Source organism: Trachymyrmex cornetzi, unplaced genomic scaffold (genome assembly GCF_001594075.2).
Source record: "Trachymyrmex cornetzi isolate Tcor2-1 unplaced genomic scaffold, Tcor1.1 scaffold26, whole genome shotgun sequence".
Lineage (NCBI taxonomy): Eukaryota > Metazoa > Arthropoda > Insecta > Hymenoptera > Formicidae > Trachymyrmex > Trachymyrmex cornetzi.
The window spans coordinates 1,173,949-1,201,613 of NW_017297270.1; the positions used below are offsets into that span (position 1 = coordinate 1,173,949).

Genomic DNA, 27,665 nt, shown 5'->3' on the forward strand with positions numbered 1-27,665 from the left:
TCTCAGTTCCCTGCGCTCGATAATCACCCTTTCTCGAGTAAGTACATTGACGATATTGACATATCTTCCCTTTACGTACTATCAGGTCAGTGTGCGCAATTTGAAAACCTTTTATATGCAATAATCAATAAAGATATACAGGGTGGTCCGTTTTAATCTATCGATGCGAATATCTCGGAAAGTACGCATCTGATTGAAAAGTTGTAAAGGGAAAATTTGTTTGTTTAGATGGGGGACATCCAATAACACCGAACTCGGCCCCCCACCCCCAGTATAAATTAAACATTAACAGTATAATAAAAGTGTGAATAAATTACATTGATTGCATTTTCTTAATTATATTTATTTTATAACAAAATTTTACAATTTACTACTGATTACGAAACATGTACGCATAGGATTCATCCATATCCGCTTTTATCATCGATAGATCGCAATAGAAATAAATAGGATATTGTCATTCACGAATTGTTAATGAAAGCAAAACGATTATGGTATAAGTTTAATATACAAATGTATGTATAGGTTTAAAGATTATTGGCTAATGTAGAGACTTTTCTATGCTTTATGGAAAATGATAAGAATTCGAAGAAGTCAATTTGACAAATAAAATAATGTTCTAAATAACTTATAATTAGAACAATAAATAAAATAATTTATCCTTTTATACTTTTTTATTTGTTTAAGATCTATATAATAAGATATATCTTCTATTTTAAAATAACTTAATGTTTTTTGCGTGTAAAGTATCAAATTCAAATCTTTCTTATTCTATTTTCTTAAATTTTGAATAATGAATTTTCCCGAAAAGAAAGGATAAATATTGTGCTTTATAGCAATGCATGAAGGTAATGGATGAAGGAAGCTGGTGTTAATAACTCTATGGACGGTTCCTAAATGCACATATCAAGATTAAACACATTCTCTCATATCAGTCAGTGCCAAACAATTTTTGAATGAGCACGGATATCTAATGAGCACGGAGTATGGTAAAAACGTTCGATTTTTGGTCCCATGTGAAGTAAACTATAAAAAGTTGTCTGGGGACCACATGAAATAGGAAGAATAGTCTTATATCCAAGAAGTGCAAGGAAAATAGATTTTTTTATTATATTTTGCCTTCCTTTATAAGTCGAATTTTCGTCTACCACGTTAGATCGAATTTTTCATGAATCGAATATAATGTAAAGTTTCTTATGATAATTGGTACATAAAGGTTTTAAAGATTGTTGAAATATAAATTAAGCATTAATCGTGTAATAATAAAATAAATTTTAATAGATTACATTGATTGCATTTCTTTAAATTATATTAATAACACAATGACAACATGATGATTTTATGAATTTGCCGGCGGTTACAAAATATACGTAGCGTCCATCTCTATCCGTCTTTATTCGATAGATTGCAACAGGAAAAAATAAGACATTGTAGCGTTCACGGACTATTAATAAAAACGAAATAAATAGAATTAGATTAATATGAAAAAGTATGCAGTTGTAAATATTATTAGCCAATGTATAGACTTTCCTAAGCCTTGCATAAAATAAAAAATTGCTAATAATTTGGAAAAATCAACTTCACGGGTAAAATAATCTTCCAATTCCCTAATGAAAATAAAAATCGGAGCGTAAATCGGATGTAATGGCAGAGTAACAGAAGCATTAACGAAACTTCTTGAAGGCGAAAATTGGAACAATGAAATTGTAAAAGAAGCATTTACGCTTCTTTTACATTTTGAGGTTTCAATTTTCGCTTGCTAGAAGTTTCATTTACGCTTCGATTATTCTCCCATTACATTCGACTTATGCTCTGATTTTAATTTTTATCAGAATTGACGTAATTGAAACGGTATTTGAAATCTTATAATTCTTTATTTCTTTATTCGTTTTGGCTAAATTTTATAATATGTAAATAATATATATTTTAAAATAATTTTAATTTCTTTGCTCATGTATTAAATTCAAATTTTTTATAATTTGTATTTTCTTAAGTTCTTTTATCGTATTTTGCAAAAATAAGATATCGATGCTGTTTTAAAATAATGGTAGTGAATAAAACTGAAAGCGATTGGAAAGTCATAAGCTTTCGCTCACAAGGGAACTTTGCGAAGTGTCCGATTATGATTTTAATGAAGCTTTGTACACATATTATGTTAATATAATAGATAAATTTAGAAATTATCAAGGGAAAATTTTAGAAAATGGGCGATCTCAACGATTTCACTAACTTTGACATACGTATACTGTTACTTGTCAAAAAGATATTAACAAGAAGAGATTTAAAAAATAACTTCATTTTTCTGTTACATAGAATTTTATTGGTTTTATTTTCAATATTATTATTGTTTTCCAATTTCATCTATTTACGTAAACTATGTGCAAAAGAAATTTCATTAAAATCGGAATTTGGTACTTCACGGGGTTCTCTTGTCAGATAAATTCGACCGATTACACAGTTCTATAAAAATTTTTTTCGTACAGAAGGTTGCTAGTTATTTTCTATTGTTCTTCAGTTGGATGCTGAATACGAAGCTGGTTTTAAAATTGCTCCATTACGTTATAATTGTGAGAAATTTGCAATCAAAGTTACAAAAAGGGGTAATTTTTAGGTATTTTATCATATTATAATTTTGTGATGTATTTGACAGACAGGGTCTATACAGACAGGGTATCAAAAGTCTATACAGTCGAATATCTCGAAAGCAAAACATTTTTGAGAAAAATATTTCAAACAAAAGTTGTGGGGTTTAAAAAAATCTATTTTTTAATGGAACACCTTATTTTTGATGCTAGAATCTAATAGCTGTGTGGTGTCAGAGTTTATTGAAACACTATATAACATAATTACTTTTCCTTAAATACTTTTCGAGTTATAAAGCTTGGAAGTTACAGTACTGTCAGCATTAGCACTACCATAGATGTCTGACCGACGTTGTACTTCTTATTTTCATTTTTACGTAAAAATAAATTTTTAGTGCAAAAATAAAAACAAGAATAATCTCCAATGGCCTTGATCTTAACAAATGTTATCCAGGATATGATCCTAAACAACATTCAATAGGTTTTAGAAGTAAGTTGGTCACTTTGCATAATGATAATAGGTCGTTCCACTTAAAAAAATCGATTTAACCTTAACGACGTCATCTAAGGTCAAACGGACATGTGATCAGTGAATAGCTTTTTTTAAACCCCACTTTTGTCTGAAATATTTTTCTTAAAAATGCTTTGCTTTCGAGATATTCGACCGTATCCAGACTTTTGATACTCTGCATAATATTGGCCGGAGCATACCATCAAAACCATTTAGACCAACTTAAAAAGAAATGAACTATAATGTATGGGTAGAATACATTATTATATTCTCTTTCTCTTGAAACAAAATTCAACCAATAAGACAATAACAGAAAAAGGCTTCCGTGCTTATGTACTTACTTGTTTTTAAGTCAAAATGAAAGATTAAAGATATTTATTGTATACTCCATCCAATACTATATATCAATGGATGTGTTTAAGGTTTTCTTGCAATCAAAATTAAATAGGTTTATGTGTCATCTACGGTTAGATATTCCATGATTAAATATGAAGTTTATCGCGAGAGAGAGATAGAGGGGGAGAGAGAGAGATGAAATTGGAACAACTGATAATCTTATGCGCGGAACTAGTTCGCTGAAGATTTCGAACAATAAAGCCTGTTTTATAATATTCATTTTGTTTTCTATTTCTTGCCTTTTACTGTTTTTTAATTTTTTACATCTTATCTTTTTGGCTCTTAGGCCTGTATTCACAGTCAGATCTTATATTCAAGACCGTCGTAAGTACGGTCTTAAGAAGTCACGAACCAATCAGGGGGCTGCATTAGCGTCTTAAGACTTTACTTAAGACGGTCTTGAAATAAGAATCCACTATGAATACCGGCCTTATTTCGTTTTTCGTTTTCTATCGCTCGTGACAAAAGTTAACAAACTTCGGAAGAAATACGTAGGAAGCAATATAATTGACAATAAAATGGTTGCAAAGAGGGAAGAAAGTAAGAGGTAAACAGCAAAAAACAGGAAACAAAGAGCTCGTTGTAGAATAGACATCTTATGATTGTATATTGAGATTTTTTAAACTCTTATATAGAATTATTAAACGAATGCTGGAGTATCCAAATTCTCGGAACGTTGCAGATCGATATAATCTATGAATTTACTGAACGGAGTAAAAATCGTTTTACAAGATTAAAATAGACGCAAAATTTGGTGGTGTCGTAATAGACTTTAAACCAAAATCGAAAAAAAAGTTAAAAACTTTTTTTTCAATTCATAGAGCTGTTACCTGATGAAGACATTTCCCTAATACCAAAAGTTTTATAGTGCTTATGGATCAAACAACAGTTCAATACTCTCTCTACCAACGAAATTCATATTAAAAACCGTCAACTCTGGGCAAAATTTCGGTGGTACAAAAAGAGCCCCAAGGGCCTGGAGGTTATTGAGTTCTAAATGCATATACACCAATAAACACATCTACAAACCTAATAAATCGTAAAAATAGTACAATATTATCAGTTTTTTACTCTTAATCACTTCAATATTAACAAGGACGCGAACTCTCATATATGTTGGCCTAATTATAGGTTATATTTGTGAATATATGTTGGTTTTTAATAGTATCTCGTGGGTGGCAGCACTAAGCGCATTACATTATAGGTACGTTCGGGGAGACGTTATTAGCGCTATTTCTGTCATTCTATCCTTGTTTTACATCAAATAAACAACAAAGATGGAATAACAGAAGTAGCGCTAATAGCGTCTCTTCGAACGAATCATATAGGGACTGGATTTGCGGCGCGCAAAGCGACCTCTGGTGATTTCGTTGGAGTTCGAGCTTCGCTTTAGGATTCCCTTAATTTCTTTGCGTGCATATAGGGCATTTGGATTACCTTCATTTAATTACAATAAAAATTTCTCCAGCATGTGGCATATATCGTAATAATAATAATAAAACACGTGGAAACAGTCCTTTTTGCAACTTTTACTGAAAATTTCTCAAAATTATGAAATGACCGAGCAATTTAAAAACGAGATTTGAATTCACAGCGTCCAAAAACTGTAGGAAATAACTATAGTCAGTTCTGATACATTTTTCTATTGAACTTATTATAATTGAAACTGAAATACTTACCTTGGTAAACATCATTACATTGACGGGAGAAAAAAATGCGTATACAGTCATTGGCTTTTGCATCATTATTAAAATAACATTTGTTCTCACATGACGATCGAGACTAGAATTGGACCACTTGCTAAAGTATATTCCTTTACGAAAATCTTCGCCCTAAATGCGTATATTGAAAATGGTCAATTTTGAGTTATATAAAAACCATTTTTTCAGATTATAAAAACTTACTGCATTTGTGAGAAAAGTGCCATACCATGCGTATATAAATGTTTGAAGCAGTTTTATTATAACATATGTTATAGATGAGGACAAGTTGTGAAAATTATATTCCTGTAACTATATTGTAACCGTTTACCGATTAATACCATATCAGTGAATATTTGTATAACGCAATGCCATTAACAGAGCAAGAAATTTGGTAGCGCAGTACAGTCTTTGACTTTATATTTTGTGACAGATTATGACTGCACCCCGCATACAGTAGACTAGATACCATAAAATCAAACATCTTATAACATTTTGCAATAATGTGTTTACATACTGATATTAGATCGTACATCATCGTGCAAAGAAGCACGGCATTGGTGACAATATGCCAAAAGACGATGGGTCCATATACGTGTTCCAATGTATTGCGACATTGCAATAGCTTCTGATGTTTCACCACGCATGTTCTCAGGAGATTCGAGAACTTCTCGGTGGATGAAGGATTCGTGAGAGCGAAGGTCATAGCGCGTATTGTTGAACTAAGCTGATAAACATAAAAGCCAAAAGCACTGTCGACACCGCACGCCGTCATGCCGCTGAGTACTACTATGCCTGTCTCACAGAATAGATGTAGATGATATAAAAAATTGTCGGGAATGGGCCAGAACCACCCCAGTCCCCTGCTGAGCGGCAGGGTATAACTTGTGGATAAATGAAAGTAGAAAAGATTGTGGATTACAAAGATATACGGAGATGCAATATATGCGATTATTATTCCTACCATAGCAGCGAAATATGTATATGTCAGGGTATATATTGTAGGCAGAGATGAAAATATTATCGTCTGGATTTTTTCATTCTTCAGCTCCTCCTCAAAAAGATTATTTAGTGTCCGATGATAATTTATCAGAGAATCACGATTTATCATAAAGGTTACCACCTTAAAAAAGACCAGAGACATACATATGTTTTTCCCGTGCAAAAATTGAAATTATTCAAAGATTGATGAAATACCTTTGATTAAATGATTTTAAATTTGTAATATTCGAAATTTTTTCCTCTTTGAAACACGTTACAAAAATATATTTATTGAAATGGATATATAAAAAGATTAATCATTTAATGCACCAGCTAAATATTTTTCATTTTTACAAATTGTTTCTCTTGCAAGTTTTTATTTTCTTCGATTTTACACAAATAAATTTTTAAAGAAATATTAACATATATACGTAAAAATAAATGTAAAGGAGAATTTATCTTTTAAATTAGTCGAAAAACGAAATTTCGCAATCTGTTTGATTCTATAAAGCTTAATGTATACATATATGGTATTATATTATATTATATTATATTATATCATATTATATTATATTAATCACATTATACATATGTGTTTATTAACCTCTCGAGGACCGGAAGCTGATAAATCGACTTCTGACGACTTAAATGAATTTTGTGGAATTTTAATTTTTTATAGTACCTACTTCAGTATCTCATACAAATAATAATTGATATCGAAACTTTCTGCCTATTATGGAGAAGATGGAGGGAGGGAGAGAATATTAGCCTCAAAAAGAATCAAGAAAGAGTGGAGCGGATAGCGTTTTTCTTCTCTTTTTTTGTTTACATATTGACATTGTCCTTTTTTCTTTTTATTTTCGTTGTTGACCTGACATCTTTCTTATCATATTAAATATATTAGTCATGTTTCATTTGAGCTGCGATCAACATGCGTTTTTTAATTTGATACTCTTTAGTTAATATTAATTGTAATTGATTGATACAATGTCGAGACGAATTCCTTTTATGTCTTGGGGTAAGTGACCAGTTTTTAATGTTAATTTGAAACTTGTTGGATAGAAACATTTATAAGATAATTTTAATGTTTCGAATAGATTACAACATCAAATCTGTTAATCTGATGGTAATTTTTTCTTGGACATGAAAGGATTGATATTTTGAATTTGTATTGCTGAGGATGGTTCCAAAGTGAACTGAAACGTACTATTATATTTTTTGAAATAAAGATTCTATTTTCTGGATTGAAGATTTAAGATTGTGTATTAATTATCACGCTGACTCTTATTCGCCCTGTTTTTTTGGATTTTTTGTTGTTCTTTTCAGATTGGTTCCACCATTTATAGTCATGCGTATATGTATATATACACAATACTAGTGCGGTACAATACTAGTGTATGCAACACCGTATTTTCCATCACGCTCCTACCATATCTCCTACTCACAACGGTGCACTACAATTGATGGTGAGTACGCTCCACTCTCTCTCTCGAAAAATTCTAAATTTAAAATTATAAAAGTCGTCCAAAAACTTGCCGGTCCTCAGGAGGTTAATATATTAATAAATAAATTTATTAATATTTTTCATTGTATACATACTTTCATTGTAAACATGTAAATTATTGTTCTGATTTTGTCTTATGTAATAAAATGCTATTTCCTTTTAGATCGTACCTTGAGAATGGCGGAAAATCCAGATATTGATACGCCAACGAATTTTGTCATAACTTTCAAGTTATGTCTAAGAATATAACTCATATGCAAGCCTATCATTGTATACACAATCATCGTCAAAAATACACAAACTGACCAGTAGTAGGTGAATTTGCTGGATTTTGTGGGCCGACAACCACAGATAGTGAGCACATTTTGAAGGAATTGTTGATACGTGCGATACGCTTTCAACTGTTTATGAATCATTTTAATACCTGCGTGTACAGGGTTCCTTGTTTTAATTTTCGTATTGAAATATCTCAAAAAATACATAAAAAAAACCAAAAAATTACGGAAAAAATTTTTGAAAAATTTGTATAGGTACTCTATAGGAGAACAAATGGTTATAATATTAATTCTCAAAGGACTCCATTTTTCAAAAACATATAAAAATTACAGCTATTTTTTAAAATGGATTTACGATTTTTTTGTATATAATGATTCCTCTAATTGTTCTACATATAAAAATATCAAGATCCAGATAACGGAAAAAAATCAATAGTTCATTTTTTATATCATATTGTGTAAAATATCATAAAAATCCATTTAAAATACTGATGATTTCTTATGGAACTTTGAAAAATTATTTTTTCCTAAATTTTTTATTAGTGTTATGTGTCATCCTCCATATCATATATAATATCTATACATTTTTTGCCTAAAATATTTTTAATTTTCACCTGCAGTTTTAGTGTGTTAATTAGAATAATATTAAGTAAAATAAATTTTTTCAATAATATTCGACGATATAATCGGCGACTGGTCCAGTAATGTTAACGTTTTAAAACTAATGTTTATAAAAACTGTGACAAATATACTTTTCCATTTTACAACTAATAAATCACACAGTAACGTTATTATGATTTTGTTATGATACTTATTGTTACTGAAATTTAGAAATACATATGTTTTTCAAACGTCTAAACAAAATTATAAGTTTTCAAACACTATCACATATATGTATATACAAAGTCTAATAAAACATACGTCGTGTAAAAATTTTTACTCTCGTAATTGCGAGTCAAGAACCAACTTTTCTGTTAGAAGACTTTGAACTGAGGAATATCGCTGAAAATATCTGTCGTTCGGATACGATAGTTTTATAGGTAATGACACCAAGTCAGAGAAAGAGACTTTACCTTCTACCTTACTATATCCAAACTGTTATTGCACGATTGCAATTTGTATATTAGGGTCTCTTTGAAGTATCTTTTCGTTGACTATTATTTGCATTATACGTATTGTCTATTGAGGACTTGGAAAATTAATAGCTATTCTTGTGACCAATTTAATATGTCATTCGATAGAATTATTTGAAATGGATCATAATTTAGATTTGTTATAACTACAGACAAACTATAGGTATAAAAAAGTTGCACTTCAAAGAGAATGACAAGGCGAGTCTTGAGACCGCATGAGTTGCACTGCAAAACGTATCAAGATTAGGGTTATTCCTTTTCATTTAACTTATTGAAGGTAGATAGATTTACAATTCTCTTTCCTTATACGAAATAAGAAAGTCTATTTATTGATCATAATACTGTTGGTATACCTTGCGCACGACATTAGAAGAATATTGATATTTATATACAATCAGGGTTATAGTGAAGATATAAACAAAAAACAGAAAGTCCCGTTCGTCACCTGCACGTACACTTGTAACTTATCTTTTTCGTATGTATATATTATTGATATATTTTTCTTGTACACATTTTACTAAATTAATGCACAGCTTTATTAAACATATGCGCACATGCTGAATTGATCGATAACGTTTCACAATATTTTCCATAAATTTATCTCCTTTACAACGATAGAGAGAGGCTCATTTACGAGGATTATTTTTGTTTCTGAGAAAAAGAAGACTTTACACTGTCGATCGAAACATTGTCGTTATTAGCAATATATATGTAAATTTTAATGCTTACAGCTTAGATGACTTGAGGATATAAACAGATATCTGTATTACTGAAAGTACCCCTCGTAGTCACATGCACTCGATAGTCACCCTTTCTCGAATAAGTAAATTTACGATATTGACATATCTTCCCTTTACCTACTATCAGGTCAGTGTGCAACTTGGTAACTGTTTATGTGCAATAATCAATAGAGATATATAATACGCTCTTGTATCAGTATAAATTAAGCATTAACAGTATAATAAAAGTGTGAATAAATTACATTGATTGCATTTTCTTAATTATATTTATTTAATAACGAAATTTTACAATTTACTGCTGATTACGAAACATATACGCATAGAGTTCATCTCTATCCGTCTTTATCATCGATAGATCGCAATAGAAATAACACAGCCAGAAATGATAATGGAATTGACATCGAATCGATGTCGACTCCGTTATCATTTCTGACGAAGATAATGGATGAAGAAATGGATGAAGAAAGAAAAGTTATCATGATGTTTTATACGAACATGACAGTAATCGAATTTTTTGTCGAAATCAATCTGAGTGTGTTGTTTGAGACTTGCTGACTACGAATCCAAAATGTTTGTGTTCGATTAAAATTATATTCTTAATATACTTAAAAATTATTTTTAAAAAAAAGAGAAGTGAATGTGCTATCTTTTGACATTCTTTATTGCGGAATGCTAAAGTAGAATTAAGAAAAAATTCAAATTTTAAAGATTCTGAAAATATGATGAATATTATGCAGCTCTATGTAAATTTATTTAATTACTGTTGGCTATTACTTGTGATTATTTCGAGTATGCACATCGTACGATGCGCGAATAAAGGATAGAATGTGCAACACATTTACTGTCTCTCTCTATCTACAGGGAAAAACATCCATGTATATAAAATGGAATAATTTTCTAAACTTCTAATGATTGTCTTAAAATTGCGTTTTTATTTGTTTATGTGCTCTACTGTTTTCATAGTTCTAAATTGGTTGATTTGCTTTTCACAATATTGGTAGTTTAAACTTGTTACAGCGATTCAAAGTTCATTATTCAATATAGAACTTTGTTTTTAAATTTACAATAAAATTAATTTTTTGCATGTTGTTTTTATTTTTAATGAGAAGTCATTTAGTAAGTATACTTACCATCGAAATATGTATTATATCTATTACCAAAATACAATTTTAAAAAAATTCACTTTAAAACAAACTATACTAAAAACGATTTAAAGATATTGTTAATATCACTTAATTAAACGAATGAATAATTACGCTTTTTTTCAACTTTCTACAAGCTTTCTTGCTAAGCCCTCATCTTACACATCAATTTTTATTTGAGAAGAGTGTAAAGATAAAACGGACAAAGTCTAACGTTATAGTATGCTATATATATATCGTTGAAATATAAATTAAGCATTAATCGCAGGGTTGGTAAAAAACATGTCTTAAGCGTATTTATATAGTTTAAAACCTGTTTTAATTAATGTTTTTAATATGTTTTAAATGTGTTTCTTTAGGTGTAACTTTTAAAGCATATTTAACGTATTAAAAACATATTTAAGAAAAAACGCAATATGCTTTATTTAAAAAAGAAAACATTAGTCTTTACCAACCCTGATTAATCGTGTAATAATAAAATTAATTTAATAGATTATATTAATTGCATTTTTTAAAATTATATTAATAACACAATGAGAACATGATTTTACGAATTTGTCGGGGGTTACAAAACATACGTAGCGTCCATGTCTATCCGTCTTTATTCGATAGATTGTAACAGGAAAAAATAGGACATTGTAGCATTCACGGACTATTAATAAAAACGAAATAAATAGAATTAGATTAATATGCAAAAAGTATGCAGTTGTAAATATTATTAGCCAATGTATAGACTTTCCTAAGCCTTGCATAAAATAAAATCGCTAACAATTTGGAAAAATCAACTTTTTTTTATTATTGTTTTCCAGATTCATCTATTTACGTAAGCTATGTGTAAAAAAATTTTATTAAAATCGGAATTTGATACTTCACGGACTTTTGTCAGATAAACTCGGCCGATTACACAATTCTATAAAATTTTGTTTCGAACAGAAAGTGACTAGTTATTTTCTATAATTCTTTAAATGGATGCTGAATACTAAGTTGATTTTCAAATTGCTCTATTACGTTATAATTATGAGAAATTTGCAATTAAAGTTATAAAAAGATGTATTTTTGCGTATTTTATTATATTATAATTTTGATATGTGATGTATTCGTCGACATATTATAATTATAGTATTGAATGGAGCATAGCATTGTAATCATTTTGATAGAAAGAGGTGGTTTGACTAATGTATGGATAGAATACACTATTATTTTCTCTCTTGAAACAGTTAAAATTCAAGCAATACAATAATAGTATAGAAGAGAGTTCCATGGTTCCATGCCTATACAGGGTGTCTCGTAATTTTTGACAAAGCCCTCTAGTGTAGATAGAATGAACTAAACTGGTGACTCAAAAAGTCCTGTATCACTTTTCAATTTTCTCAATAGTTAATGAAATATTAATTTATGAAAATAGCCAAAATCGCCTGGCTTCCCGCTAAATGCAAGCGCGTGGCGATATAAGACTGCCCAGAGAATGCACATTTTTCATCACTAGCGGCTAGACCCTTTGTTTACTAACGACATTGGCATTAATATGTCTAGCATTAATATGTCTGGCTAACGCGCACCTCATTGGACGGTCTTATCTCGCTGCCCGCTTGCATTTGGCGGGAGACCAGGCGAATTTGGCTATTTTCGTAGATTAATATCTTGTTAACCATTTTGGAAGTTGCAAAATGATAGAGAACTTTTCGGTTCAATTTAGTCCGCTCTGTCTACATAATAGCGCTTTGCCAAAAATTGTAGTACACCCTGTATATTTAAAACTTGCATCATATTCGCATTGAACGAATTGAAAATCCTGAACGCGTTGTAATAATCCAGATGATATCTTGTATGACGGTTGCGGTATTTCAGGCACCTTATGCCTGTATAGAGTTATTACCTTTTATACAGAAATGGCATAGTTAATTTCTTTGCATGCACATAGGTCATTTGGGTTAACTTCGTTTAATTACAATAAGAATTTCTCCTGCATATGGCATATATCGTAATAATAATAAAAAAACACGTGGAAACTGTCCTTTTTATAACTTTTACTGATAATTTTTCAAAATTATGAAATGAGCAATTTAAAAACGAGATTTGAATTCACAGCGTCCAAAAACTGTACGAAATAACTATATAGTCAGTTCTAATGCCCTATTCTATTTAACTTATTATAATTGAAATTGAAATACTTACCTTGGTAAACATCATTACATTGACGGGAGAAAAAAATGCGTATACAGTCATTGGTTGTTGCATCATTATTAAAATAACATTTGTTCTCACATGACAATCGAGACTAGAATTGGACCACTTGCTAAAGTATATTCCTTTACGAAAATCTTCGCCCTAAATGTGTATATTGAAAATGGTCAATTTTGAGTTATATAATACCCATTTTTCCAAATTATAAAAACTTACCGCATTTGTGAGAAAAGTGCCATACCAAGCATATATAAACGTTTGAAGCAGTTTTATTATAGCATATGTTATAGATGAGGACAAGTTGTGAAAATTATATTCCTGTAACTATATTGTAACCGTTTACCGATTAATACCATATCAGTGAATATTTGTATAACGCAATGCCATTAACAGAGCAAGAAATTTGGTAGCGCAGTACAGTCTTTGACTTTATATTTTGTGACAGATTATGACTGCACCCCGCACACAGTAGACTAGTGATCTGTTTCTGTTCCTGCACTAGATTGCTCTAGAACTCTCTTTCTCGCTTTTGATAAATATTAAATGTATATCTATCTCACTTTAAGTTCCAAAAGTGTACACTAGTTCAGCCACAGAAAACAGATTTTAGATAACATAAAATCAAATATTTCATAACATTTTGCAATAATGTGTTTACATACTGATGTTAGGTCGTACATCAACGCGCAAAGAAGCACGGCATTGGTGACAATATGCCAAAAGACAATGGGTCCATAGACGTGTTCCAACGTATTGCGACATTGCAGTAACTTCTGATGTTTCACCACGCATGTTCTCAGGAGATTCGAGAACTTCTCGGTGGACGTAGGATTCGTGAGAGCGAAGGTCATAGCGCGTATTATTGAACTAAGCTGATAAACATAAAAGCCAAAAGCACAGTCGACACCGCACGTCGTCATAGCGCCGAGTATTGTCATGCCTGTCTCGCAGAATAGATGCAGATGATATAAAAAATTGTCGGGAATGGGCCAGAACCACCCCAGTCCCCTGCTGAGCGGCAGGGTATAATTTGTGGATAAATGAAAGTAGAAGAGATTGTGGATTACAAAGATATACGGAGACGCATAATATGTGAGTAGTATTCCTACCAAGATAGAGAAATATGTATATGCCAGGGTACATATTGTACGCAGCGACGAAAATAGTATCGTCTGGATTTTTTCATTCTTCATAAGCTCCTCCTCGAAAAGATTATTCAGTGTCCGATGATAATTTATCAGAGAATCACGATTTATCATGAAGGTTGCCACCTTAAAAATGACCAGAGGTGCGTATCTTTTTCCATTGCAAAAATTGAAATTATTCAAAGATTGACGAAGTATCTTTAATTAAACGATCTTAAATTTGTAGTATTCGAAATTTCTTCCTCTTCGAAACACGTTACAAAAGAATATTTATTGAAATGGTGTTTATAAAAAGATTAATCAATGCACCAGCTAAATGTTTTTCTTTTTTACAAATTGTTTTTGTTGCAAATTTTTATTTTGTTCGATTTTGCATTAATAAATTTTTAAAGAAATGTTAACATATGTACGTAAAAGTAAATGTAAAGAAGAATTTATTTTTTAAATTAGTCGGAAAATGTAATTTTGCAATCTGTTTTATTCTATGAAGTTTAATGCATAAATATATGGTACTATATTTTTTTATATTATATTAATCATATATAAAATTTTTTTTTAATTTTTTATAGTACTTCAGTATTTCATACAAATAATAATTGATATCGCAACTTTTTGCTTATTATGAAAGAGAAGAGGGAGGAAACGAGAGAATGCTAGCCTACTTGAGCCTGCCGAAGCCCCTAGTTCATTACGGAAGATCGTTTCAAACGATTTTCAGTAGTCGCACTGTACACGATATACACAAACTTTCTATGCTGTTTTATATTTGTTTATTTGATATAAATACTATTATTTTTTTCACGAAAGTGTAATTCACTATAGGTGCGTTCCACTTAATCCGCTCGCGAGATTCAGAGAAAGTCGAGAGAAAGTGGAGCGAACTCACCCGGAAGCCGCCATTTGTAGTGCACCGTTGAAGTGAGTAGGAAATGTGGTAGGAGCGTGATGGAACATATATACGGTGCTGCACATACTAGTATTGTACGTATTGTGTGTATGAGATATATGTATATATACATACATGCACATTTGCGGAAGTGCACTATAAATGGCAGAATCAATCAGAGAAGAGAAACACTCTCCGATCCACTCTCTCTTAATTATCTTTGGTGTACGCGAACCTTGTGTACGTTAATTGGAACGCACCCTATAAAACACCAAAATTTTTGGTACATTAAATTATTTTGTAATTACTGTTCATTTTATTATGTCTGTGTTCCAAAATTTACTGCCAGTACTGAAAATGTATAGTGTACGTAACGTAAACTATAGATTTTCAATACTGGCAGTAAATTTTGGAACACAGCCTATATCAAACGAAATATGCTGCAGCATATTTCAGAGTGCCAAAATGACAATGGGTGCTTTCCAATTGCTTGACACATATTGATACAAACGTAGCAAATTAATTAACTTATTTTCAGTCTTAATAATTAATTTAACCCTTTTAATTACATATTCTTTATTATCATGATAACCTCATAATTTTGGAAGAATTAAATTATTTATCATCAAAATATGTTAATTAATTTGCTACGTTGTGTCAAGATGTGTCAAGCAATTGGAAAGTACCTAATGTGTAGTTTGTCTTAAACTCGATTAGAAAAAGAACGAAATTTATTTATCCAAGGCGAAGCACCTTTTTGCATTGTTTATGCTTTGAACGATACAAACAAATACCACACGATACAAAATTTTGAATTTTTTTTTCTATAAAAAGATAAGTTATTTTATTTCATTACTTATTTTGTATGCATGTACACTTATACGTTAATTATGAATGTAAATTGATGTAAACATAAGAATCTTATTGAAATGCCGTACGTATTGTTGAATTTAAAAATTCAACAATAACAAATATAAATAATGGCCATAATGGTCAAAGCTAGATCTTTATTGCTTCAATAATTAAACCTGTATTACTATATGTACTTGCATATAATATCATATTTGTAGTTATTCAAACTGCGCGCCGGAATTTGGTTTTCGGATTTATAAACGTAATTAAACTACTGTAGCAATGTCACGAATTAAATTAAGCATCAAATAATTTTCTAATAATTTGACATACGTCGTATTGAAGTTTCCACTGTCGTAAGTGCGAATTTCAAGAACAATTAGGCAATTTATATAAAGTATACGTAATTTCATACATTTTTTTATTACTTTATTATATCCCAGATTTTGGTACAATAATTTTTTATAATTATTCCTTATAAAATTTTTTACTGCAAATGTGCTAGTTATTTTAGTTATAATAGTTTTTCTGGAATCATAACGATATAAAGCTCAAATACTGAAGAAAACTTTTTTACCATTCGTAACCGGAAGCTGATACATCGGTTTTGGAGTGGAGTCATATTTTACATAGATCGGTGCAATGATGTAGTCTCAAAATAATTCTAAATTTAAAACTGTTAAAGCGTTCTAAAACTTGCCGGTCCTCAGGAGATTAATATATTAATAAATAAATTTATTAATATTTTTCATTGTATACATAATTATATTATAAACATGTAATATACTGTTCTGATTTTGTCTTAAGTAATAAAATACTATTTCCTTCTAGAACGTACCTTGAAAACGGCACCAAATCCGGTTATTGATATGCCAACAAATTTTATCATAACTTTTAAGTTATGTCTAAGGATATAACACAAATGCAAATTTACCACTGTATATAGAATCATCGTCAAAAATACACAAATGGACCAGTAGTAGTTGAATTTGCCAGATTTTATAGGCATGTACCAACAACCACAGAAAGTGAGCAGATTTTGAAGGAATTGTTGATATGTGCGATACGCTTTCAACTGTTTATGAATCATTTTAATACCTGCATGTACAGGGTCCCTTGTTTTAATTTTCATATTGAAATATCTCAAAAAATATAAGAAATACGGAATAAATGTTTGACAAATTTGTATAAGTACTCTGAAGGTGAACAATAATTATAATATTAATTTTCGGAGAACTCGATTTTTCAAGGATTATATAAAAATTACTGCCATTTTTTAAAATGAAATTATGATTTTTTTGTACATGATTCCACTAATTATTCTACGAATGAAAGTATCAAGGTCCAGATAACGGAAAAAATGAATAATTCATTTTTTATATCATATTGAGCAAAAAATCATAAAATTCCATTAAAAATACTAATGATGATTTTTATGGAACTTCGTAAAATTATTTTTTCCTAAATTTTTTGTTATTATTATTGTGTATCATTCACCATATCATATATAGTATGCATACATTTTTTGCCTCAAATATTTTTAATTTTTACAATCTCATGCAGTTTTAGTGTTAACCAGAATAATATTAATTACAAATAAATCTTTCCAATAATATTCGAAGTATAATCGGCGATTGGTCCAACAATGTTAATGTTCTAAAGCTATATGTTTATAAAAACTGAGACAAATGTACTTTTCCATTTTACAACTAATAAATTACACAGTAACGTTATTATGATACTTATTGTTACGGAAATTTTTAGATTAATATATACATATGTATTTCAAACATCTAAAAGAAATTATAAGTTTTCAAACACTACCACATCATATATGTATATACAAAATCTAATAAAACATACGTCGTATTGAAGTTTCCACTGTCGTAAGTGCGAATTTCAAGAACAAACTTTTCTGTTAGAAGATTTTGAACTGAGAAATATCGCTGAAAATATCTGTCATTGTTCCTGATACGATAGTCTTACAGGTAATGATACCAAGTCAGAGAAAGAGACTTTACCTTCTTACTATATTCAAACTGTTATTGAACGATTGCAATTTGTATTAGCGTTTCTTTGAAGTATCTTTTCGTTGACTATTATTTGCATTATACGTATTCTCTATTGAGGACTTGAAAAATTAATAGCTAATCTTGTGGCCAATTTAATATGTCATTCGATAGAATTGTTTGAAATGTATTATAACTTAGATTTGTTACGACTACGGACAAACTATAGACATAAAGAAAATTGCACTTCAAAGAGAGTGACAAGACGGATCGCGAGACCGCATGAGTTGTACCGCAAAACGAGATTAGGGTTATTTCTTCTCATTTAACTTATCAAAGGTAGATAGGTTTACTATTCTCTTTTCTTATTCAAAATAAGAAAGATTATTTATTGATCATAATACTGTTGGTATATCGTGGTTTATATCTTGCGCACGACATTGGAAGAATATATTGATAGTTATATACCATCAGGGTTATAGTGAAGATATAAACAAAGGTCTGGATAACAGAAAGTACCGTTCGTTACATGCACGTACGCTTGTCACTCATCTCTTTCGTATGTATATATAATTGATATATTTTTCTTGTATATTTTACTAAATTATTGCGCAGCTTTATTAAACATATGCGAACATGCTGCATTGATCGATGACATTTCACAATTTTTCATAAGTTTATCTTCTATACAACGATAGAGAGAGGCATATTTACGAGGATTATTTTTATTTCCGAGATAAAGAAGACTTTTTACACTGTCGATTGAAACATTGTCGTTTTTAGCAATATATATGTATACTGATGCTTTATACAGCTTAGATAATTTGAGGATATAAGCAGATATCTGTATTACTGAAAGGACCCCTCTCAGTCACCTGTGCTCGATAGTCACCCTTTCTCGAGTAAGTACATTGACGATATTGACATATCTTCCCTTTACCTACTATCAGGTCAGTGTGCAACTTGAAAATCTTTTATATGCAATAGAGATATATAATACGCTCTTGTATCAGTATGAATTAAACATTAATAGTATAATAAAAGTGTGAATAAATTACATTGATTGCATTTTCTTAATTATATTTATTTAATAACGAAATTTTACAATTTACTACTGATTATGAAACATATACCCATAGGGTTCATCTCTATCCGTCTTTATCATCGATAGATCGCAATAGAAATAAAGTTATTTTTATTCAGTAAGTATATGGCTTTCAAACAAAACTTTGTGTCAGTAAGTATACTTACCATCTCTCTCTCTCTCTCTCAAAATATGTATTATATCTACTATCAAAATATAATTTGGTAAAAGCCACGCACTTTAAAACAAATTATACTAAAAACGAATTAAAGATATTGTAAATATCACTTTATTATTAAACGAATGAATAATTAAGTTTTTTTTCAACTTTCTAAAATCTTTCTTACTAAGCTCTTATCTTGCACATTAATTTTTTTTTAGAAAAGTGTAAAGATAAAATGGACCGTGTCTAACGATATAGTGCTATTGTTGAAATATAAATTAAGCATTAATCGCAGGATTGGTAAAAAATATGTTTGAAACGTATTTTATACAGTTTAAAACATGTTTAATTGATATTTTTAATATGCTTTAAATATGTTTTTTTTTAGTGTACTGTTTATAAGGCATATTTGACACATTAAAAACATATTTAAGAAAAAACATATTATATTTTATTTAAAAAAGAAAACATTAGTCTTTACCAATCCTGATTAATCGTGGAATAATAAAATAAATCTTAATAGATTATATTGATTGTATTTTTTGAATTTATATTAATAACACAATGATAACATGATGATTTTACGAATTTGCCGGCCGTTACAAAACATACGTAGCGTCCATCCCTATTCGTCTTTATTCAATAGATTGCAACAGGAAAAAATAAGACATTGTAGCGTTCACGGACTATTAATAAAAACGAAATAAATAGAATTAGATTAATATGAAAAAGTATGCAGTTGTAAATATTATTATCCAATGTACAGATTTTCCTAAGCATTGCATAAAATAATATTGCTAACAATTTGGAAAATTCAATTTTTTTGACAGGTAATATAATCTTCCAATTCCCCGATGAAAATAAAAATCGGAGCTTAAATCGGATCTAATGGGAGAGTAACAGAAACATTAACGAAACTTCTTGAAGGCGAAAATTGGAACAATAAAATTTACGCTTCTTTTACATTTTGAGGTTTCAATTTTCGCCTGCTAGAAGTTTCATTTACGCTTCGGTTATTCTCCCATTACATTCGATTTATGCTCTGATTTTTATTTTATCAGAGTTGACGTAATTAAAACAGCATTTGAAATCTTGTATTTCTTTATTTCTTTATTCGTTTTGGTTAAATTTTATAATATGTAAATCATATATATTTTAAAATAATTTTAATTTCTTTGCTCAAGAATTAAATTCAAATTTTTTGGAATTTGTATTTTCTCAAGTTTTGAATCTTTTATTTTATTTTGCAAAAATAAGGTATCGATGCTGTTTTAAAATAATGGTAATGAATAAAATTGAAAGTGATTGGGAAGTCACAAGCTTTCGCTCACAAGGGAACTTTGCAAAGTGTCAAATTATGATTTTAATGAAGCTTTGTATACATATTATGTTAATAGATGAATTTATAAAATATCAGGGTAAAATTTTAGAAAATGGGCGATCTCAACGATTTCACTAACTTTGACATACATATACTGTTAAAAGATATAAAAAAGAACAGATTTCAAAAATAACTTCTCTTTTCTGCTATATAGAATTTTATTAGTTTTATTTTCGATATTATTATTGCTTTTCAAATTCATCTATTTACGTAAGAAATTTGTTAAAAAAATTTCATTGAAATCGGAATTTGATACTTCACGGATAATTTTGTCAGATAAACTCGGCCGATTACACATTTCTATAAAAATCTTTTTCAAACAGAAGGTGACTAGTTATTTTCTGTAGTTCTTTAAATGGATGCTGAACACTAAGCTGATTTTCAAATTGCCCCGTTACATTATAATTTTGAGAAATTTGCAATTAAAGTTATAAAAAAGCAAAAACAAATAAGAGCTAATGAGAGTTTTTTGCGCGGTTGTTAGTGCGAAAATAAAAATCGTATATTGTCGAAATATAGTATAAATATAATATAAATTAATTACGCATAAACTTTTGAACGTTGACCGTCACAATATTCGTTTCGATAAACATAAATAATTTGCGGATCTTTTGTTTCTCGACTTTAAGTGATTTTTGATGTTTATGTTTTTCATGGCTATATGGATTTTTATCTGTTATTGCCACTGGAATTGTCAACCATTGGCAATTGAATAAGAAGATTGAGTTACCACTCTACCGTCTTGCCACGAAGAAGTGAAAATTTACATTATACGTTCAGATATACTGATGATATCAGTTTAAGTATAATAAAATTTCGCCAGCATGTGTCATCTATTGTATTTATAAAACATAAGATGTAAAATATATTGTATTAATAAAACATAACACGTAAAATATATTGTATTAATAAAACATAAGATGTAAAATAATCTTCTTTTACATCTTGACCGAAAATTTCTCTGAATTGTGAGATAATGGAACAATTTGAAAACCAGATTTGTATTTACAGCGTCCAAAGTTATGTAGGAAATGACTAGTCTGTTCTAATGTTTTTTTTTTTTTGGTGAACTGTATTATAATCGAAATACTTACATTGGTAAACATGATTACATCGACGGGAGAAAAAAAAGCGTTTACAGTCATTGGTTTTTGCATCATTATTAGAATAACATTTGTTCTCACATGATGATCGAGACTAGAATTGGGCCATTTGCCAAAGTATACTCCTTTACGAAAATCCTCGCCCTAAATTTATGTATTCAGAATGATCAATGTTGAGTCATATAATAATCGTTTTATCAGATTATAAAAACTTACCGCACTTGTGAGAACAGTGCCATGCCATGCGTATATAAATGTTTGAAGCAGTTTTATTACAGCATATATTAGAGACGCGGACACGTTGTAAAAGTTATAGTCCGATAACTATTGTAAACGTTTAATGATCAATATTATATTAGTGAATATTTGTATATTATGCATTAGTATTAGCTGAGTGAAAAATTTGCAGGCACAGTGCAGTTTTTGATTTTATATTTTGTGACAGATTACGACTGCACACAGCACACAGCAGACTAGGTACCATCAAATAAAGTATTTCATAACATTTTGTAATAATGTGTTTACATACTGATATTAAGTCGTACATCAACGAGCAAAGAAGCATGGCATTGGTGACAATATGCCAAAAGACGATGGGTCCATAGACGTGCTCCAGCGTGTTGCGACATTGCAGTAGTTTCTGATGTTTCACCACGCATGTTCTCAGGATATCCGAAAACTTCTCAGTGGACGAAGGATTCGTAAGAGCGAAGGTCATGGAGCGTATTGTTGAGCTAAACTGATAAACATAAAAGCCAAAAGCACTGTCGACACCACACGCCGTCATAGTGCTGAGTATTATTAGGCTTGTCTCATAAAACAGATGTAGATGATATAAAAAATTGTGGGGAATGGGCCAGAACCATCCCACTCCCCTGCTAAGCGGCAGGGTATAGTTCGTGGTTAAATGAAGGTGGAGAAGGTTGCGGATTATAAAGATATACGGAGAACCAAAAAATGCGAATATTACTACTACCAGGATGGCGAAATATGTATATGCCAGGGTATATATTGTGCGTAGGGACGAAAATATTATCGTCTGGATTTTTTCATTCTTCATTAACTCCTCCTCGAAAAGATTATTCAGTGTCCGATGATAATTTATCAGAGAGTCACGATTTATCATGAAGGTTACCACCTTAAAAAAGACCAGAAATGCATATTTTTTCCCGTGTAAAAATTGAAATTATTCAAAGATTGATGTAGTATCTTTAATTAAACGATTTTTAATTTGTTGAGGAGAAGGTAGTATTATGGTCAGTGTAGATATTGTGGCCTCCTCCTCCCGCTATTATTTAATATCTCCGCTATTATATAGCGAATTCTAATGATTACTTATGGAATTTTTTTATTTGTTCAGTAGCTTGCCGTTACATCATGACACTAATATACTAATACTCAATAGCTATAAGTTTATTATTATGAATGCACCGCATATCCGGAAAGTATCCGGTATCCAATATTATTCGGCACTTTTTTTATTATCCGACCGGATAGTCGGATATCATTAGAATCCGAGTTGAAATTTGATGTCATTAAATTGTTGATTTTTTAATTATACAAATGGTCTAGAAATAAATATACATATTCATGATATTATAATATATTATACATTGTTGCAAAATTACAATTTTTTTCTCTATAGGCTTTTTTTTATTTAGAAGACACTTTCCCGGAATCCAGTCGGATATCCAGAAAATGTCGAATATTCGACTGGAAAAAATTACCGGATATCAGATATCTGATGTTACATTCTGTTCGGATATCAAATATCCGGTATCCAGTAATTTTACGATCCTGTGCATCCTTACTTATTATAACGCATTTTTATTTTCAAGTATTTATTTTTTAAGATACATTTTATATGATTTAATTACACCTATACTTCCTCGGGGTACTAAGGGCGGAATCAGTCTATGCATTGAAGATTGAGATTGAAGATTAAAGATTGAAATTTCACCAATAAGGAGAAAGAAATTTTGGCTCCTTTTGTTCTGATTGGTCAAACTTCAATCTTTCAATCTTCAATCTCATTCTTCAATGCGTAGTCTGATTCCGGCCTATGGTAGAATCGCGGTGGAGCACACCCTGCTGGAAGGTGTGTACCTACAAAATACCGCAAAAGATCAAGTTGCTGGCAAATATACTGGCAGCAGTACCATCAAGTCCAATCATCTAGCGTCCTCGTCGCGTACCCCGGGTATCAATATGATTAATCATAGCAGATAGATGAGGGGCGGAAGGCAAAACTCTGGCGTCTAAAAACGAGAGCCAACCAGCTAAGAGAAGGAAAACCCTAACAGAAAAGTATGGAAGAAGGCAACGGGATACCATTTCCATTATTTTTCCCAAGAAAACCACACGAATTCATGACTACATTCAGTTATAAATATTTCGGAGGTTTAAATAGTTCCCCGATCGGACCTTCGGGGGGAACAGTCTTGTATGGAGCCATGGAGAAAATAAACATGCGCAAGAGGATCAAGATAGGCACACGGAATGTGCAAAGTATTTACGAGGCAGGGAAACTGAGCAACTTGATTCAAGAAATGGGAAGGCTGGACGTGAGCATACTGAGAGTGGTGAAGACATGATGGCCCGTTGCAGTGTAACTGTATATACTTTGAGTTATACAAATTTAAATAATAGCATGGCATTCTGCGAATGTGGCTCTCTATTGATTACTCACGGCCTCTTTTTTGAGATTTTTGTATCAAAATAATTATTTCGATTGTAGCTCTACTGTTAATGTATAGTTTATATTACGTGTACTATATTTGTAGTTCTGAGACTTTTAATACTGACAATGAGCAGCTTATATGCAGAAGTTATATGAATGTACGCGTACATGCATTTATTTGCATACATTCTAAAATGTTTTATTTTTATTATTAATTTTGTTACCAAATACTGTTTTCTAAACAAACCTAATTTTTTAAGGCTATTTTTATGGAAGGCCACATTACTACCCGTGTTTTTCTTCGAGTCATTATGTAATATGTCGCATATTTTTATTAATAGAGTGTCCTCAATAATAAATATTTCATACTTTGAGTCCATAATCGATTCAACAACATTTTAACGAATGTAATTATCGAGTTTTAAACTTAAATATTAATTATTAACTAAGTTATTGTATAAAATATAACTGGGGTGCCATAATACCATCTTCTCCTCTAATATTCGAAATTTCTTTTTCTTTTCGAAACACGTTACAAAAGAATAATATTTATTGAAATAGTATTTATAAAAAGATTAATTTTTTATAAAAAGATTAAAATGTGCATTAGGTAAATATGCTTCTTTCTTATAAATTGTTTCTGTTACAAATTTTTATTTTGTTTTATTTTATATCTAGTAGATTTTTTAATAAATGTTAACAAATGTACATAAAAACACATATATAAGAATTTATTTTTAATATAATTCGATAAATGTAATTTTGTAATCTATGTGATTCTATGAAGTTTAATGCATAAATATATGGTATTATATTATATTATATTATATTATATTATATTAATCATATTATACATATACATTAACCTCTAGAGGATCGGAAGCCGATATAAGAATTTTGACGATTTAAGAATTTTTTTGGAATTTAATTTTTTATAATACTTCACTATCTCATACAAATAATAAGTGATATCAAAACGTCCTGTCTGTAATGAAAGAAGAGAGGGGAGAGAGAAAATTAGTCTTAATCTTGTTGAAGCCTCTAATCATTACAGACAATTTTTAGTCGCACTGTACACTGTTAAATCTATAGTGTTAAATTTAACCTAATGTGAGTCGCCACTGCTAATATATCGTTATTTTTTATTAAATAATAATTAAATTTGACATTATATTGTGTTAAATTGTCTCTCTATGCTTAGATATTGGTTACTGTGTAGTATCAAATATAACCATTGTACAAAATATAAAATAACGAGATGATTGAGTAGGAGCAGTGGTGACTAGTATTAAATTAAATTTTATACTATAGATTTAACAGTGTACACATTAGACGTTAACTTTCTATGCTGTTTCATGTTTGATGTAAATAATATTATTTTTTCATAAAAGCATAATTCACTGTAATATACCTGGGAAAAAATTTTTTATATACAATTATATAAAATTATATAAAAATATGTATATAAATGGACACATTTTAGGGAAATATTGAAAACAACGAACCTGCTCCGATGACCTTGACATATGTTGTCAAGGTCATGGCTCTGAGTGACTTCCGACAGGTTATAATTGGCGGTGGTCCTTCGTTAAAAAGTTACAAATAAAAAAAATTTGAGAAATGATGTCTCTTTTCTACTATATAAAACAGAAATTTTTTGCTTCAGAGTATATTTTACAACTTTCCATGCGAAAACTCACTCCCTCTGAGTGAGAGTCGCTTCGCACGGAAAGTTGTAAAATATTCTTTAAAGGAGAAGGGTGAGAGTAGCTTCGCGTGGAAATTGAACGCCTCAAAGCAGGGGGGAAGGTGAGGTGAGAGTAGCTTCGCGTGGAAGTCATGCGCCCCTCAGCAGGAGGGAAGGTAGTGTAAGAGTCGCTTCGCGTGGAAAATTGTAAAATATACTTTAAAGCAGCAAATTACTGTTTTATATAGTAGGAAAGACGACCGCCAACTAAAACCTATCGGAGCTCAACGTCACGACCTTAACAATATATGTCAAGACCAAGGTCATCGGAGCTGGGTCCGTTATTTTCAATATTTACCTTTATTCTTTTCATTACTAATATTTTATATGCATGTACCCTTACATATTTATTACGGAGTAAATTAATGTAATTTCATGTTTTCTTATTATTTTACTACAAATTTCAGTATAAAATAATTCTTTATAATTGCGTCTTATAAAATTGTTTACATGTGCTAATTATTTTATTTAAAAAGTTATTGTAGAATCATAATGATATAAAGCTCAAATATAAAAAAAAATTTTTTTACCGTTCCGATCGAATCGAAACTAATACATATATCGGTTCTGCAATGGCGCCATTTTTTACGTAGATTAATGCAATATAATGTAGTCAATAAAATGTAGATTCAAAACAAAATTCTAAATTCAAAACTTTAAAAGTCGTCTAAAAACATGCCGATCCTCAAGAGGTTAATATATTAATAAATTAATTTATTAATATTTTTTTCTAGATATACATAATTTTATTGTATATATGTAAATGATGTAAAATATTTTTCTGATTTTGTCCTCTTATGTAATAGAATGCTATTTTCTCCTAAATCGTACCTTGAGAATGGCGCCAAGTCCAGTTATTGTTATGCCAACGAATTTCATCATAACTTTCAAGTTATGTCTAAGGATATAACACATATGCAAGCTCATCATTGTATACATAATCATCGTTACAAATACACAGATTGACCAGTAATATACAGATTTGCCGGATTTTGTGGGCATGTACCAACAACCACAGAGAGTGAGCAGATTTTGAAGGAATTGTTGATACGTGCGATACGCTTTCAACTGTTTATGAATCATTTTAATACCTGCGTATACAGGATGTCCCATTTTAATTTTCATATTAAAATATTTCAAAAAATATACAAAGTACGGAAAAAATTTGTGACAAAAATTGTATACTTTAAAGGAGGACAGATAATGATAAAATCGATATGGCAAAGAATATTGATTTTATCATTATATCAATTTTTCAAAGATCACATAAAAATTACTGCTATTTTTTAAATAAAATTATGATTTTTGTACATAATGATTCCACTAATTATTTTAGAAGTATGAAGTATCAAAATCAAGATAACGGAAAAAATTAATAGATAGTTTATTTTTTGTATCATATTATGTAAAAAATCATACAATTCTTTGAAAAATCTATTTAAATTGATTACTGTTATTTGTCTCCCT

The 27,665-nt window shown here is 30.1% G+C and overlaps 3 protein-coding genes across 3 annotated transcripts; all 3 read right to left on the reverse strand.

Annotated features, from left to right (window-relative positions):
* Window positions 1-1,357: 1,357 nt before the first annotated feature.
* LOC108761691 (uncharacterized) lies at window positions 1,358-8,028 on the reverse strand. The gene is made up of 5 exons (XM_018508359.1): window positions 7,845-8,028; window positions 5,707-6,312; window positions 5,394-5,501; window positions 5,169-5,321; window positions 1,358-1,444 (listed from the first exon to the last, which is right to left on the reverse strand). The coding sequence occupies exons 1-5, from the start codon at window positions 7,956-7,958 to the stop codon at window positions 1,394-1,396; spliced, it is 1,032 nt and encodes a 343-aa protein (XP_018363861.1). The 5' UTR covers window positions 7,959-8,028; the 3' UTR covers window positions 1,358-1,393.
* Window positions 8,029-11,565: 3,537 nt separating this feature from the next.
* LOC108761692 (uncharacterized) lies at window positions 11,566-16,983 on the reverse strand. Its single transcript, XM_018508360.1, has 5 exons — window positions 16,870-16,983; window positions 13,811-14,419; window positions 13,365-13,472; window positions 13,140-13,292; window positions 11,566-11,616 (listed from the first exon to the last, which is right to left on the reverse strand). Exons 1-5 carry the CDS (start codon window positions 16,981-16,983, stop codon window positions 11,566-11,568), a joined length of 1,035 nt encoding a protein of 344 aa, XP_018363862.1.
* A 2,912-nt stretch (window positions 16,984-19,895) lies between these two features.
* Window positions 19,896-27,143, reverse strand: LOC108761690 (odorant receptor 46a). Its single transcript, XM_018508358.1, has 5 exons — window positions 27,030-27,143; window positions 22,301-22,909; window positions 21,988-22,095; window positions 21,763-21,915; window positions 19,896-19,973 (listed from the first exon to the last, which is right to left on the reverse strand). The coding sequence occupies exons 1-5, from the start codon at window positions 27,141-27,143 to the stop codon at window positions 19,923-19,925; spliced, it is 1,035 nt and encodes a 344-aa protein (XP_018363860.1). The 3' UTR covers window positions 19,896-19,922.
* Window positions 27,144-27,665: the final 522 nt, after the last annotated feature.